Source organism: Microcaecilia unicolor, chromosome 9 (assembly GCF_901765095.1).
Source record: "Microcaecilia unicolor chromosome 9, aMicUni1.1, whole genome shotgun sequence".
Lineage (NCBI taxonomy): Eukaryota > Metazoa > Chordata > Amphibia > Gymnophiona > Siphonopidae > Microcaecilia > Microcaecilia unicolor.
In genome coordinates, this window is record NC_044039.1 from 146,141,121 (window position 1) to 146,157,313 (window position 16,193).

At 47.3% G+C, this 16,193-nt stretch overlaps 1 protein-coding gene across 1 annotated transcript in view; it reads left to right on the forward strand.

The window, feature by feature from the left end:
* Positions 1–16,193, forward strand: part of INO80 (INO80 complex ATPase subunit) — a 462,811-nt gene that overhangs the window by 133,107 nt on the left and 313,511 nt on the right. Inside the window, exons 7-8 of the mRNA XM_030213886.1 lie at positions 6,376–6,587; positions 7,117–7,170. Coding sequence (XP_030069746.1) covers positions 6,376–6,587; positions 7,117–7,170 — 266 coding nt within the window. The remainder of the gene's footprint in view (positions 1–6,375; positions 6,588–7,116; positions 7,171–16,193) is intronic.

Below are 16,193 nucleotides of genomic sequence, written 5' to 3' on the forward strand. Positions count from 1 at the left end.
GTCATGGCTCATAGTGTTAGAGCCAAGGCAGCGTCAGTGGCCCACTTGAAGTCTGCCACTATTGAAGAGATTTGCAAGGCTGCGATGTGGTCATCTGTCCACACATTCACATCACATTACTGCCTTCAGCAGGATACCCGACGCGACAGTCGGTTCGGGCAGTCGGTGCTGCAGAATCTGTTTGGGGTTTGAATCCAACTCCACCCTCCAGGACCCGATTTTATTCTGTTCAGGCTGCTCTCTGTTAGTTTTTCTTCGTAGGTCAATTTCTGTTATGCCTTCGCCGTTGTGAGGTTCAATTGACCTGGGTTCTTGTTTTGAGTGAGCCTGAGAGCTAGGGATACCCCAGTCATGAGAACAAGCAGCCTGCTTGTCCTCGGAGAAAGCGAATGATACATACCTGTAGCAGGTGTTCTCCGAGGACAGCAGGCTGATTGTTCTCACATACCCTCCCTCCTCCCCTTTGGAGTTGCGTTTTACTCATTCCTTTGCTTGTCATTCAACTGAGTGGGAACGGTCGCGCACGGGTGGGAAGACGGCCGCGCATGCGCGGAGGGCGTGCCCTGCGTGTGGGACCGCCCGCTAAGTTTTCTTCCGGTTGGTGGGGGCTGCCGTGGACGTCAACCCAGTCGTGAGAACAATCAGCCTGCTGTCCTCGGAGAACACCTGCTACAGGGTATGTATCATTTGCTCTACTGATGATATTTTAGGAAGCCTAGCTTGCGTAAGGTAGCTCCAGGACTCCTGTGAATCTAAGGTCCCTTCAGCTTGATATAAAGCCGAATAGTATTTGGAGAAGACTGCCTTAATATCCTCTCGCGTAGTACACATATTCCCCTCCCTATCTTGAGTAGATGTGATATATGTGTTGGTGGACCATTTTTTTTAGCTTAAATGCTAATAACCGGGAGGTCTTATTCCCATACTCAAAATGGGCCTGTCTCACCCTTTGGAGTTGCTCTGCTACCTCTGCCATTTGGATTTTCCTGAGTTCCTTCCTTAATGCATACATGCGGTGGTGTATGTCCTCCATACCTTTTTGCCGGGTAGCCTGTATATTAAGGGTTGTCAGCTCTGTATGTATTTGCTGGGTCCTTGCTCGTTTCTGCCTTTCAAGATGTACCTGCAGAGCTATGACTTTCCCCCTAATCACTGCCTTACATCCTTCCCAGAGGATTCCTGAGGTCACTTCTCCATTATCATTGAGAGCAATGTATTCTTTAATATCTGCTTCTAAGCTAGCGGCTATGACCGGGTCTGCTAACAATTTGTCATTGAAGCGCCATTGCTTTGCCTCAGGGCTCAATACCCTCAATTTCAGCTCTAACACAATTGGCGCATGATCCGACCATGACCTCGGGCATATCTGAATGTCTATGACATTTGTTATTAAGGTCGGTGGGCCCATCCAGAAATCTATGCGGGAGTGGGAGTTATGCACTGCCGAGTAGAACGTATAGCCTCTAGTCTGGGGATTTCTGTGTCTCCACATATCTATTAATTGCCATTGCCGCAAAGACTTATATAGTTGGGACCGATTAGATTCTGAGTATCGAACCCCTTGCGTGGTATTGTCTAATGTTGGATGTGGCATAAGGTTAAAATCGCCGCCAATTAAAAGGGTTCCTATAGCATGCTTGGAGAGGAGCGCTGAGAGGTCCAAATAGAATACCCCCTGTTGGTCATTAGGTGCCTATATGTTCAACAGTGTTAATATTTCTCCCTCCACTTTTACTATCAGCAACAAATATCTGCCTCTTTTATCCCTCACCACTTGCTTAACCTGCCAGGGATACTTTTCTGATAACATTATCATGACACCATTCTTTTTCTTTTCTATTAGATGCACAAAACACTTGTAGCGCCTTCATAGTTTGACACAACCGTTCAGCCGTCTGGAGTAAATGTGTCTCTTGTATAAATGTTATGTCTGCTTTTAAGCTTTGCATCTCTTTAAACATAAGTTGTCGTTTGCATGGGGAATTAAGGCCCTTTACATTAAGGGTCATACATTTTACATTACTCATCTGGTCTTTGGGACTATTCCCCCTGACCCTCTCCCTTGTCCAATCCTCTGTGGTTTCCCCTCTTGTACTTCCCTCGCCCCAGTTTTCACTTGATGTCTAATCTGACTTGATCTCCCCCTGCTAGTAACACCCTTACCCACCCTCCCCACCTTGGGACATCCCCATACCAAAATCATAAGGATGTCAGAAAGGAAAGTGACCCACACCCTCTATGTATTGTCTCTTAATAGCTGGGTCCCCACATCATAATATAATACATTACTAATTTCTTATCAGATAATTGCCCCCTTCAAATATTAATTTTCATGCATAGAACAAGATCTATACTCTAAGATTCAGCATTACAGTCACCACATTGCGGCTTGCATCCGATGTCTGGCGCCTCAGCTTCTCCCTCTTTATTTCCTGGTTCTATCATCCAATCTTTTTATCTGTGTGTCGGAGTGCTGGCGCTGCAATCTGCCCTTTCCCGCGGTAACTCTTTGCCAACGTGGTTTATCTCCTATCGCTGAAGGCCGCTTCTTTGATACATTGGCTTCCCCAAGTGGTCCTTCTTCTGGAAAGATGTCCGCTGCTTCTGCGATATCTAGTATTTGGTACTGCTCCCCTTCTTTGTAGAATCGCAGCACGAATGGATGGCCACAACGGTATTTTATGCCTTTATCTGTCAGGAACTTTGTGAAGGGTCTAAGATCTGCTCTTCTTTTCAGTGTAGCTGCAGCCAGGTCCTGGTAGCATTCAATAAGAGTCCCAATGAAATCCAGGCGTGGAGCGCGAGGCCTGCATGACCTGCTCTTTGAGTTTGTAATCGCTAAAGCAAGCGATGATATCCTTTGGACGATTTGATGTAATATTACCTAAGGCTCTGTGCGCCCGCACCAGTTGGATTGTCACTGGATCTTTAGTTATCTGAAGCTCATTAAGCAGGTTGATAGCAATTTTTTGTACTGTCGCTTCACAATCCCCATACTGCGACGTGTCCGGGAGACTCCGGTTTTTAAGATCTTCTACTTTATCCCAGATCTGCTGGGTTTCCTGCCTGGTCTCCCGTATCTGGGTATCTAAAGCTTGGATTAGTTCTGTGTGCTCATCCACTCGGTCTTCTGTCTCCGCTACCCTTATGCCCAGCGCGCCTATTTCTCCTCGGAGCTCCGCCCCCATTGCAGCGATGTCTGTTTTTATTTCTTGTAGCCACCCGCGAATCTCTTGCATGCGAGTTTCCTCTGGATTATGTCCCTCTCCAGTTGCGAATAGCGGTGGGGAGAGTAGCGGGGGACTGTCTCCTCGAGAGTCAGGCGGGTGTAGCTCGGGGGCTGGTGCACTCATACTCGCGGCTGGGCCCATATGCGAAGGATTGTAAATCTACCGGGGTGGCTCTTGAAGTCGACATTGATCGCTTATCCCTGGCTTTAAGCACTATTTTCAGGCGTTTATAAGTCGAGCTTGCGTGATCACGTCTCAGTGGGTGCCCTGATTGCGCGGGGCTAGTCGGAGCTCGTGGCTCAGGCAGCCATATCAGGGAATGATGTCACTTCCTCTCCTTTGCTTCATTTCTTTGAAGGCATGAATAAACATAAAGGTGAGCCGGTTGTAGTGTATCGATTTTCAGAAAGCTTTGACAAAGTTTCTCATGGGATAGGAGGTAATGTTCTGTTATTAAGAATTAGTAAAAAAAGGCCCGTTTCTGTCAGAAATGAAACGGGTGCTGTCAAGGTTTTCCTCGGAGTGTAAGTTTGAGAGAGAGTGTGTGAGAGATGGAGAGTGTGATGGAGTGTGTCAGAGAGAGTGTATGTGAGAGAGAGTGAGTGTGTGCCCCCTCCCCCCTCCCTTTATGGTTTGAGACCCCCCTCACCCCCTCCCTCCAGCCACCCATGTCCAGTGACCCTCCTCTCCCCTGCCTCCCCTCCATAGCCAGGCTGACGTCACTCACAGCTGATTCCAAGACAGGGGGAGGAGTAGGGAAACACGCGGAGCAAGTGGCAGGGAGCGGCGCATCAAACAACGACCCTCCTCTCCTCTGCCCCACCTGCAGACACCCATGTCCAGCGACCCTACTCTCCCCCTGCCCCCCCCCCCTCCAGCCTCCCATGTCCAACGACCCTGCTCTCTCACCTGCCCCTCCTTCATCCACCCAGGTTGTGTAACCAATTCTTCAGGGCAGGTAGGAAAGATCCCTGGTCCTGCCTGCCCACTGCTGGCGCTGGCACTCCCCCGCTGCCAGATCGCTGTTCAAAATGGCCACCGAGACATCCAATGGCGGACTCGCAAGACTTCTGCTGAAGTCTTGGAGGCCGCCCTTGTAAGTATCGGTGGCCATTTTGAACTGCGATCCGGCAGTGGGGGAGCGTCAGCACCAAACCAGCAGTGGGTAGGCAGGACCAGGGATCTTTCCTGCCTGCCCCGAAGAATTGGTTACACAACCTAGGTGGATGAAGGAGGGGCAGGTGAGAGAGCAGGGTCGTTGGACATGGGTGGCTGGAGGGGGGGGGCAGGGGGAGGGTAGGGTCGCTGGACGTGGGTGGTGGCAGGGGAGCGGAGGGTTGCAGGACATGAGTGGCTAGAGGGGTGGCAGGGGAGAGGAGGATCGTTGTTTGATGTGCCGCTCCCTGCCACTTGCTCCGCGTGTTTCCCTACTCCTCCCCTGCCTGGTAATCAGCTGTGAGTGACGTCAGCCTGGCTATGGAGTCTAGCTCAGCAACTCTGAAGGAGCCAGGACACAGGCAGACACATTAGAACGTTGGTGGTGAGAATTATTATATAGGATTGGTTATTGGACAGAAAACAGGGTAAGATTAATTGGCCATTTTTCTCAATGGAGGAGGGCGAATAGTGGAGTTCTGCAGGGATCTGTACTTGGACCGGTGCTATTTAACATATTTATAAATAATCTGGAAATGGGAACAAAAAGTGAGGTGTAAATTTGCAGATGACACAAAACTATTCAAAGCTGTTAAAACACATGCGAACAGTGAAAAATTGCAGGAAGATCTTAGGAAATTGGAAGACTGAGCATACAAATGGCAGATGAAATTTTAATGTGGACAAATACAAAGTGATGGTCATTGGAAAGAGTAATCAGAATCATAGTTACCTGATGCTACGGTCCTCCTTAGGAGTCAGCACCCAAGAAAAAGATCTAGGTGTCATTGTAGACAACACGCTAAAATCTGCCCAGTGTGCGGTGGCAGCAGACAAAAAAGCAAACAAGATGGTGGAATTATTAGGAAAGGGATGGTAAATAAGACCAAGAATACTATAATGCCTCTGTATTATTCCATGGTGGACCCTCACCTCGAGTATTAAATTCTGGTCACCTTATCTCAAAAAAGGTAGCAGAATAAGAAAAGGTTCAAAGAAGAGCGACCAAAATGATAAAGGGTATGGAACACCTCTCATGAGGAAAGTCTAAAGAGGTTAGTGCTCTTTAGCTTGGAAAAGACATGTCTGAGGGGGGGGGGGGGGGGGGGGATATGATTGAGGTGTATAAAACCTGGAGTGCTGTAGAACAGGTAGAAATGAATTGATTTTTTTCAGTTTTTCAAAAGGTACAAAGACCAGGGGACACTCAATGAAATTATATGGAAATACTTTTAAAACAAATAGGAGGAAATATTATTTCACTCAAAGAATAGTTAAGCTCTTGAACTCTCTGCCATAGGATGTGGTAAAAACGGTTAGTGTAACTGGGTTTAAAAAAGGTTTGGACATGTTCCTGGTTGAAAAGTCAATAGTCAGTTATTGAAATAGACATGGGGAAGCCAGTGCTTGCCTCGGGATTTGTAGCATGGAATGTTGCTATTATTTGGGCTTCTGCCAGGTACTTGTGACCAGCTGCTGTTGGAAACATGATACTGGGCTAAATGGACCATTGGTTTGGCCCAGTATGGCTATTCTTATGTTCTCCTTTTCTTGTTTGCTACTTCCCTCTTCTTTTGTGGTCTAAGAAGGATTTGATGTAGTTTTTTCTTTTTCCTCTTTACATCTTTTTTTTCTTTCCTTTTTGCTTTCACAAGTGTTAACTTTTTTTTTTTGTAAGTAATAAATAGTTAAAAAATGAATCTTGCCTTGATAATTAATTGTATAGCTCAAAACTATTTAAAAAAATGGACTACATAGTTTCTTGTAGCTCTCAAGTAAATAGATGTTGGTGTAACTCAAATTTTGCACCAGCTTCAAGATGTTGTAGTTCTTAGTCACAGTGGAGTGGAGTGTTTTTCTGCCTTTTAATTGGCTGCAGAAGCAGTATACCTTCATTCACTGTCCCCTGACTGCCGTTTCCAGGGGAGTGGTGCATCTTAAAGTAGAATAGCAAGGAGCCCTTAAACCTTTTCATCTGTTGTCACTGCAGCCAAGTTGAAAAAAGTGAAGAAAAAAAGGCGGCGGGATGAAGATCTCTCTGAAGAAGATTTGCCACGGCGACACCACCATGCTAAAGTCTTTGCCAAGTTCTCAAATGATGCTCCTCTGCTCCTGTCCAAGAAAAAGCACCTGACTATTGAACAACTGAATGCACGACGGAGAAAAGTTTGGCTGAGTATTGTGAAGAAAGAGCTACCAAAGGTGGGCCTAAATACTTCCTTCCTTCAGTACATATAATTAAAGTTTTGAGAGCTAGTGTCCATTAGCATCAGTAGTGAGCTAGAGTGCTTGATAACAGAATGTAGTCTCCGTTCAGGCAGAGTTATAGAGGTCTAGGACTGCAAAACTTATAAATATTAATTTAATTGAAGAAGCTGAAATTTATTTGCAGAAAACTTAGAATTTAAATTCAGCTACAGAATAGTGTTTATTTTTATGCTGCAAGAATAATTAGACTAAAAGATGCAAGCACAGTTGGTTGGCTTGAGACATTCTCATTGTGGTGTTCTGCACACTGGATTGTCTTGTACGAATTTGGCTTTTGTAATGTGTAAATGTACTAATTTTGGCAAGAAGCAATACAAAGTTCTCTTTAATTGTAGAATGATTTAGTATTTCTCTTCATGCTGTAATAATTCTCATGTGTTTGACATTTTGCAAGCCAGGCATATATGTTACACTTCTTATTACTAAATCTGATTTATGAATGTAAATTGTGTTCTTGTTTCAGGCCTACAAGCAGAAAGTCTCAGCTCGCAATTTGTTCCTAACAAATAGCAGAAAGGTAAGACCCAGCAAACGTTTTGTTTCCCCATTGAGACTAGACATTCCACTATGTTCATAGGTGTCGTGGTGGGGGGAGGACTTGCCCGAGGACCATTTCTGAACTACAAGAATTCTGCAAATGGTGCAGAATTTCAAAAACAAGAATAGAGAGCCTCTTTAGCTGGGTACCAGAAACATATAGAAGTTTTCTGGCAAAGGAGGTGTTCAAGTTCAAAGTAGAATTCATAATGTCATCATGGCCCTTATGCAGCTAAGCAGTCTCACATCATGATAACCTCCACCATCGTACCTGATGGTCAACATGAGGTTCTTACTTTGAAAGGCAGCATTTGGTTTTCACCAAACCAAACATTTGTTACTGTGGCCCAAAAGTTCCCTTTTCTGGTTTTTTTTTTTTTTTTTGGTTTGTTTTTTTACTCATCTGTCCAAGGAACGTTATTCCAGATATCTTGTGGATCATTGAGATGTTTATAGAGAGCTGTAATTTCTTCAAACTGTCATTCCATGAATGGTATTCCTATTCATTTTTTTCCTGATATTATGGGTTGGTGCATGGAGCCTCTCATCACCCTCTGCGAGAGAGACCCGTAGTTAGATACTATTCTGGAGTTCTCAGTGGCTTCACAGATTATTTTATGGATTGGGTGATTGGAAGGATGACCACTCCTGGGTAGATAGACTGCAGTCATCCACTTTTTCTGTTTGTAGAGCATCTGTCTGACAGTGAATGGATGGAACCCTAATTGTTTAGTAATGGTCTTTTCCTTGTCATCAAGCAGATGAAGCCATTACGTATGGGTTATGTCCATCAACCAGCAGGGGAGATAGAGAGCACTCAAACTTTCACAGTGCCCTCTTGGCCAGCTAGCTCCACTGCCTCTTCAGTATTCTCTATCTCCTCTAGCAGGGTGGCTGCAGCTTGTTCGAGCTCCAGAAAAATCTGCCGGGAGGTGGTTCCTGGCTTGCCAGTTGTTAACCGGGGTGTTGGAGGCTTTAGCAGCCTCACTTTAAAGGCACATAGGTTAGCCCTTTCCCTGCCTTACCCATACCTCTGTGGATGTGGACATATTGCCTTGCTTTCCCTGTCCTTACCCACCAACAGTGGATGCAGGCATATAGGTTCGCCCTTTCCCTGCCTTTCCCACTCATCTGAGCCTCCGGAGTCTTCAATACCTCTGCTTTCCTCACAGCTTTAAAAAAAAAAAAAAAAAAAAAAGTCTCGTCGCGTTTTTAAACGCAGAGACGCTGGAACAGAGGTTTTTGACCTGATTTTCAGCAGGATCGTAGTTGTACACTAGATCCTTTGAGGTAAGAGTGTTTTCCAACTCCTCCGGGGTGGGCCCGCGATCGGGGCGATTTTGGCGCGAAACCGCCATCTTGGATTTTACCGCTGTTTTTTGGCGATGGCTGCGGACAATGTAAAGCGCTGTTCCACTTGTGGCAAGCGCAAATCAGCAGCAGGGCTCTGTAAATCGTGCTGTACTGGCGTAGGAGCCGGTCCGAGCATGGCGAGCGATGTTTCTTCCCGCTCTGAGCTGGCAGCGGGCGCCATTTTGCTTACACCACATGGCGCGGCCTCCGTGGACACGGAGAGACCTGAGCCGGGTGGGGCACCTCGAGATAAGGTTATTTCAGGAGTGGCTAGCACCGGACAGGATTTGGGTGCCCAGGGTGAGATTTTCTCCCTGGATTTTGTGCTTTTGCTGCATAAAGCATACATGATGAAAAGAGCCCTTCCTCAAGGGTCGCCTGAGGCTCCTCTGATTGCCCCCCCTATGGATTCTGGCCTGGGACTGCCCAGTGAGGCTTTTTTCCCGGATGCTTGGCCTAAAGATAAGCGCAGAAGGGTTAATTCCCCTTCAGATTGTGGTGCACCTTTTTCCCCCCTGTGGTCGGGGTGTGAGGATTCGGAGAACTCTGACAGACGTTCTTGGTCTGAGGAACCAGAGTCAGGTGCAGATTTACCACAGGATCTGGATGATCCCTCCGCAGTGAGGATTTTCCACCGTGATGAGCTGCCAGCGCTTATTTCAGATACCCTGCAGGCCCTCTCGATTGAAGATCCTGACAGTGGCATGGCCTCCTCGGGTAATCCCAGGATGGCTAGTACCAAGAAAGCTGCTCGGGCCTTCCCTTTGCATGACTCCATCCTAGAGCTTGTTTCGGCTCAGTGGGCTGACCCCGAGGGACCTTTGAGAGTTTCCAGGGCTATGGGGCAGTTATACCCTCTGCGTGAGGGGCATATGGCTCATTTTCAAATGCCTACAGTGGATGCCCTAGTCACTGCAGTGACAAAGAGAACTACCCTCCCTGTTGAAGGAGGTGTTGCCCTGAAGGATGTTCAAGACCGTAGGCTGGAAACAGCATTGAAACGGTCCTTTGAAATTGCAGGTCTCACTGTTCGGGCGTCTGCTTGCAGCTGTTATGCTGTGAGAGCCTGCTTAGCTTGGCTGCAACAGGCAGTGGCTCAGCCCGGAGATGGAGCGGAGCCCTTCTTGGATGTGGCTCCGCGGATGGAGGTGGCCTTGTCCTTTCTGGCTGATACCCTTTATGACCTTGTCAGAGCTTCGGCTAAACAAATGGCAGTAGCAGTGGCGGCTCGCCGCCGTCGTCTGTGGCTACGACACTGGGCAGCGGACATGGCCTCTAAGCAAAGGTTGGTGAAGTTGCCTTTTCAAGGACTTCTCCTATTTGGTGAGGAGTTGGAGAAAATTGTGAAAGGCCTGGGTGATCCAAAACCCCAGCACTTGCCCGAAGATAGGCAGAGGCCTTCCTCTAAGGGCCAGGCGGTCCACTCCTCGTACAGACCTCGCTTCCGTGAAGCTAGAAGGTACCGCCCGGGGCGTTCTGCTGGGTTCACTTCACATGCCCGTGGTCAGCAGAGGAACTCCTTTCACTCGGACAAGCGTTCCGCAGCCGGTGGCTCAAGACCAGGAGTTCAGGGGCAACCCTCTCAATGATGGTGCGCCGGCCCTCTCCTCGATGCCTGTCATCGGAGGACTGCTTTCCCTCTTTGTCGAGGAGTGGGCCAAGATTTCCTCAGATCAGTGGGTTCTGGACCTGATCAGAGATGGATACAGAATAGAATTCAACGCCCCAGTAAGAGACGTGTTTGTGGAGTCCCGATGCGGTTCTGCCGTCAAACGGGCGGTGGTGGAGGAGACTTTACAAGGTCTGATTCAGTTAGGGGCAGTGACCCTGGTGCCTCCCGCCGAGCAAGGCTGCGGCCGATACTCCATCTACTTTGTGGTGCCGTGAAAAGGTGGGTCCTTTCGCCCTATTCTGGACTTAAAAGAAGTGAACAAGTCCCTGAGAGTGCGGCATTTCCACATGGAATCCCTGCGCTCCGTCATTGCGGCTGTACAGCCAGGAGAGTTTCTCACGTCTCTAGACCTGAAAGAAGCTTACTTGCACATTCCGATTTGGCCCCCGCACCAGAAGTTTCTGAGGTTTGCGGTGTTGGGAAAACATTTCCAGTTCAGGGCCTTGCCTTTTGGCCTCGCCACAGCTCCCCGAACCTTTTCGAAGGTAATGGTGGTAGTAGCTGCTTTTCTCAGGCGAGAAGGTATCAGGGTTCACCCGTACCTAGACGACTGGCTCATCAGAGCAGACTCTGCAACAGAGAGCTTACAAGCTACAGCCAGAGTGGTCTCAGTACTGCAATCTCTAGGCTGGGTCGTCAATATGGCCAAAAGTCACCTGTCCCCTTCACAATCTCTAGAGTTTTTGGGGGCCAGATTCGACACAGTCTCGGGCTATGTGTTCCTACCCGAGCTAAGGCGGTGCAAGCTTCAGAATCAGGTCCGTCTGCTCCTGAGGATGCCCCGCCCACGAGCTTGGGACATTGTCCAGCTGCTGGGATCGATGACTGCCACGATGGAAGTGGTACCCTGGGCGAGAGCGCACCTGAGACCTCTACAGTATTCCCTACTCCGGAGATGGTCTCCTATTTCTCAGGATTACCAATGCAGACTTACTTGGCTCCCTGCGGCCCGACTCAGCATGGAGTGGTGGCTCTCGGACAGCATGCTGCGGCGAGGAATGCCGCTGACGCTCCCTGTTTGGTGCCTGGTGGTAACAGATGCCAGCCTGAAGGGCTGGGGCGCACACTGCAAAGGAAGCATGCCCAGGGTCTATGGACACCCGAGGAGTCGGAGTGGTCCATCAACCGCCTAGAGTTGAAAGCGGTGTTTCAGGCGCTTCTGGCCTTTCAAGTGACCCTGGAAGGATTGGCTGTCAGAGTGATGTCGGACAACACGACAACGGTGGCCTATGTAAATCGACAAGGCAGAACAAGGTGCAGAGCACTAGCCGCGCAGGCCGAACTGATTTGCCACTGGGCCGAGCTGCATCTTCAGTGTCTGTCGGCAGCTCATATTGCAGGTCAGAGCAATTGCAGGCCGATTATCTGAGCAGGCATCAGATCGATCCAGCAGAATGGAATCTGGCAGACGAAGTTTTCCTGCAGATCTGTGCCAGATGGGGCAAGCCCGTGATGGATCTAATGGCGACAAGTGCCAATACCAAAGTCCCGTGCTTCTTCAGCAGACGGAGAGATCCTCGCTCGGCGGGGTTGGATGCCTTGGCTCAACCCTGGCCTCCGGGTCTACTTTATGTGTTTCCCCCATGGCCCTTGATAGGGCGCCTGCTCTTGCGGATTCGGCTGCACCCAGGAGAAGTGGTCCTCATCGCCCCGGATTGGCCAAGGAGACCTTGGTATGCAGACCTCCGACAGATGCTCCTGGAGGCTCCTCTGCCGTTACCTCTGGTACCGAACCTGTTGACTCAGGGACCGGTAGCCATGGAGGACGCCGGCCGCTTTGGTCTTACGGCATGGCTATTGAGAGGGCGCAATTGAGGGATAAAGGTTATTCCAATAAAGTTATTTCCACTCTCCTGCAAGTCCGCAAGCGGTCCACTTCCGTGGCTTATGCCAGGATTTGGTGCCTGTTTGAGTCTTGGTGTGCTTCCAGAGCCATTGCTCCAATGCGGGCTCCTGTCTCGCCGATTCTGGACTTTTTGCAGGAAGGTGAACAAAAAGGCTTGGCCTATAATTCCCTGCGGGTGCAGGTGGCAGCGTTGGCCTCCCTTCGTGGTAAGGTGGAAGGCGTGTCTTTGGCTGCTCACCCAGATGTGGCACGGTTTCTTAGAGGGGTGCGTTGGCTCCGACCTCCAGTGCGAGCACCCTGTCCAGCTTGGAACCTGGGGCTAGTTTTGAAAACCCTGCAGGCATCTCCTTTTGAGCCGCTTCGGCGAGCATCGGAGAAAGATTTGACACTGAAGGCCGTTTTTCTGGTGGCCATTACCTCGGCGAGACTGGTGTCAGAGCTCCAGGCGCTGTCCTGTAGAGACCCATTTCTGCAATTTTCAGAGTCCGGAGTCACGGTTCGGACCGTGCCTTCCTTTATGCCTAAGGTGGTTTCAGCTTTTCACCTAAACCAGCCTATTTTCTTGCCCTCTTTTTCAGAGGAAGAGTTTCCAGAATCTTTTGGGCAGCTGCACCTTTTGGATGTGCGCAGGACTCTGCCGCAGTATCTGCGAGTTACTAACTCTTTCAGGAATTCTGATCATCTGTTTGTTTTGCTATCTGGTTCTCGCAGAGGGTCTCCAGCGTCTAAAGCCACTATTGCCCGCTGGCTCAAAGAAACTATCTTTTCAGCTTATCTGCTGGCCGGCAGGGTTCCGCCTGTAGCCTTTAAAGCACATTCTACTAGAGCGATTTCTTCCTCTTGGGCTGAAACTGGAGCACTCTCTCTTCAAGAGATATGCAGTGCAGCAACATGGGCTTCTAAGCTCTCCTTTGCCCGACATTACAGGCTGGATGTGGCTGCCAGGAGGGATGCGCGTTTTGGTGCACAAGTGCTAGTGCGTGGTGTGGCTTGTTCCCACCCTATCTAGGGATTGCTTTGTTACATCCCATACGTAATGGCTTCATCTGCTTGATGACAAGGAAGGGAAAATTAGGTTCTTACCTTGGTAATTTTCTTTCCTTTAGTCATAGCAGATGAAGCCATGAGTCCTCCCTGTATGATTGTCTGTATGCTGTGAATCTGTTTTTCAGGTTCTGTTCTAATTTCCTGAAGTTCCTTCCTTGGGAGAAAGTTGGAAAACAATCTTCAGGATTCATGTTCAGTTTAAATTTAGGAGGATTTGTTCATTCCCTCCAGCATGTTTTTATTTGGAGGATGTGTTGATTCTCTCCAGGAGACGCGTGTGTTCCCCTCCACTTATACAATAAGGAGGATGAGTTTATTCCCTCCAGGAGGATGTGCATTCCCTCCTTTATGAGTTCATGCCCTTGTGATGGGCCATCGTTCGCTGTGAGGAAAGCTCTTGTGATTCCCATTGCGGTTTGCCATACTGCTTTGGAAGCTTCAAATACTGAAGAGGCAGTGGAGCTAGCTGGCCAAGAGGGCACTGTGAAAGTTTGAGTGCTCTCTATCTCCCCTGCTGGTTGATGGACATAACCCATATGTAATGGCTTCATCTGCTATGACTAAAGGAAAGAAAATTACCAAGGTAAGAACCTAATTTTCCCATAACCCTGTCCAGACAAACAAGCATCGGTTACTTTTTTTTTTTCTTGTAGGTTCTCTGAAATTTCTTTAGACCATAGCATACATTATTTTCATGCATATAACACATATGTTATATGTTTTTACAAACCTGGAGACTCCCCTGTGCACAATACCAAAGATTTATTTTTTACATTGCCAGCCATATCTGTCCCTCCCTGGCATCCCTGCGGTGGGGCTGCTGCCTTTGTGCTCTGGATGATGTGCAAGGCTGCCTGTTTGTTTGAATCGCTGCTGCAGCAGATTCATAAACCAAGCAAGGAGGACTGTAGGGAAGGGGAGGGAGAGGAGAGAATGAGCCTGAAGGCAGCAGCCCCACTCTCTTTCAGGCTAGAAAGCGATCACCTCTTTGGCCTGTGCTCGAATGTGGTGAATGAAGGTGAGTTTGTGGTGGAGAGGTCCTTGTCTTCATTCTGTACATCTGTGGCTTTGATGAGGGGCTTCAAAAGGTTTTAGCCCTAGGTTTGTTAAAGGATCAAGTTGCAGCCTTGGCTTGCTGTAGGGGATGTTGGGAGAACTTTCTTAGGGCCCACTTGGATGTAGTTCATTTTTTGAAAGGGGTAATCAAGTTTGTGTCCTCTCCTTTTGGTTGGTTTGTTCTGAGTGGAAACTAAATCTGGTCCTTAGATCATTGTAGTGGGAACCATTTGAGCCCCTGAAAAAGACTTTTGTGAAAGACCTTACTCTAAAGCAGGGGTTCTCAACCCAGTCTTTGGGTCACACCTGGCCAGTCAGGTTTTCAGTATATCCACAGAGAATATGTACGAGAGAGATCTGCATACACTTCCTCCATTGTATGAAAATCTATCTCATGCAGAGGTTCTCAACTCAGTCTTTCAACACATTTGACAAGTCATGTTTTCAGGATCTCCACAATAAATGTGCATGAAATAGATTTGCATGCAGTGGAAGTAGAATATGCAAATTCATTGTGGGTATCCTGAAAACCTGACTTGGCTGAGTGTATCTTGAGGACTTGGTTAAAGTTGGTGTTTCATCAACCAGAAGGTTTTCAGAGCTTCAGGCGCTTTCTTGCAGAGACCGTTTTTCTATGTTTTACAGAAGCAGGGGTGTCTGGATAGTTCTCTCATTTTCTTTCTTCCGAGGGTGGTCTCCACTTTCTACTTGAATCAATTGTAGTCAAAGGGTCATGGATTTGATATACCACCTTTCTGTTTTACAGCCAAAGTCCAGAATACCTTTCCACTTTGATATTCGTTCAGCCTTGTAGAACCACAGCTAGGTTTATTCATGTAAATAAACTATGATTTCCTCTTTTCTTTAAACCTTCTTTGGCTTCTATCACTAAGATTATTACATTGGCTATGGCCCCTATCAGTAAGAACATCATTCATACTGGATCAGACCAATGGTCCATCCAGCCCAGTATCTTGCTTCCAGCCGTGGGCAATTTGGACTGAAACTAACTATTAGCGATTCCAAAAATTATTTAATTCCTGGCTTTTTACTAGGTGTTATGCATAAATTATGTTTATGTTGGATTTGTTTCCCTTTCATGTAGGTTTGAAGGAGTGGGAGGAGTGGCCTAGTGGTTAGTGTGGTGGACTTTGGTCCTGGGGAACTGGGTTCCGTTCCCACCGCAGGCACAGGCAGCTCCTTGTGACTCTGGGCAAGTCACTTAACCCTCCATTGCCCCATGTATAAATAAGTACTTGTATATACTATGTAAGCCACATTGAACCTGCTATGAGTGGGAAAGCGCGGGGTACAAATGTAGTAAAAAATAAAATAATATTTTTACATTCTTTATTACTTGTATTTTTATTCTGTTATAAATTGTTCCGAACCTTCTGGCGCGACATGGTGTAAAAGACCTGATATGTTATATGCAGGTACTTTCTCTGTCCGTACTGGGCTCACAATCTAAGTTTTGTATCTGCCTTCTTTTAGAAAGGAGGATTGTGGTGTTGAATTTGCCTTCTTGATGTTGTGAATGCTGGTGAGATATTTGGAGATGACTAATGAATTCTACAGATAGGTTGCTTGTTCTTTTAGTTGTGGTAAAAAGGGGGAAGCAGCATGAAAAGCTAAGGTTTCTCTTTATTTTTTGTTAATTATAGTAACTTTATTAAGAATTTTTAATAATATAAACAAAATATAAACAATCAAGCCTTGTTCCATAAAAAAAAAAGAGTAATTACAAAGAATCCCCCCCTCCCCAAAGTAGATGAAAGAAATTTCAACTATAAATCTAGAACAAACATTAAAAGGGGAGCAACCACTGAAGTTCCAACTCGGGGGTATTTATTAACAAATGAACACTATACAAAAAAACCCTAAATATGAGTCATATTTAGGATTTTTTTTTTTTGTAAAGTGTTGATTTGTTAATAAATACCCCAGAATTGGAACCTCAGTGGTCGCTCCCCCTCTTTTGTTGGTTGTTCTGAGTTGTTTTTCAAAAGGGGTCTCTTTTTTTTTTTTT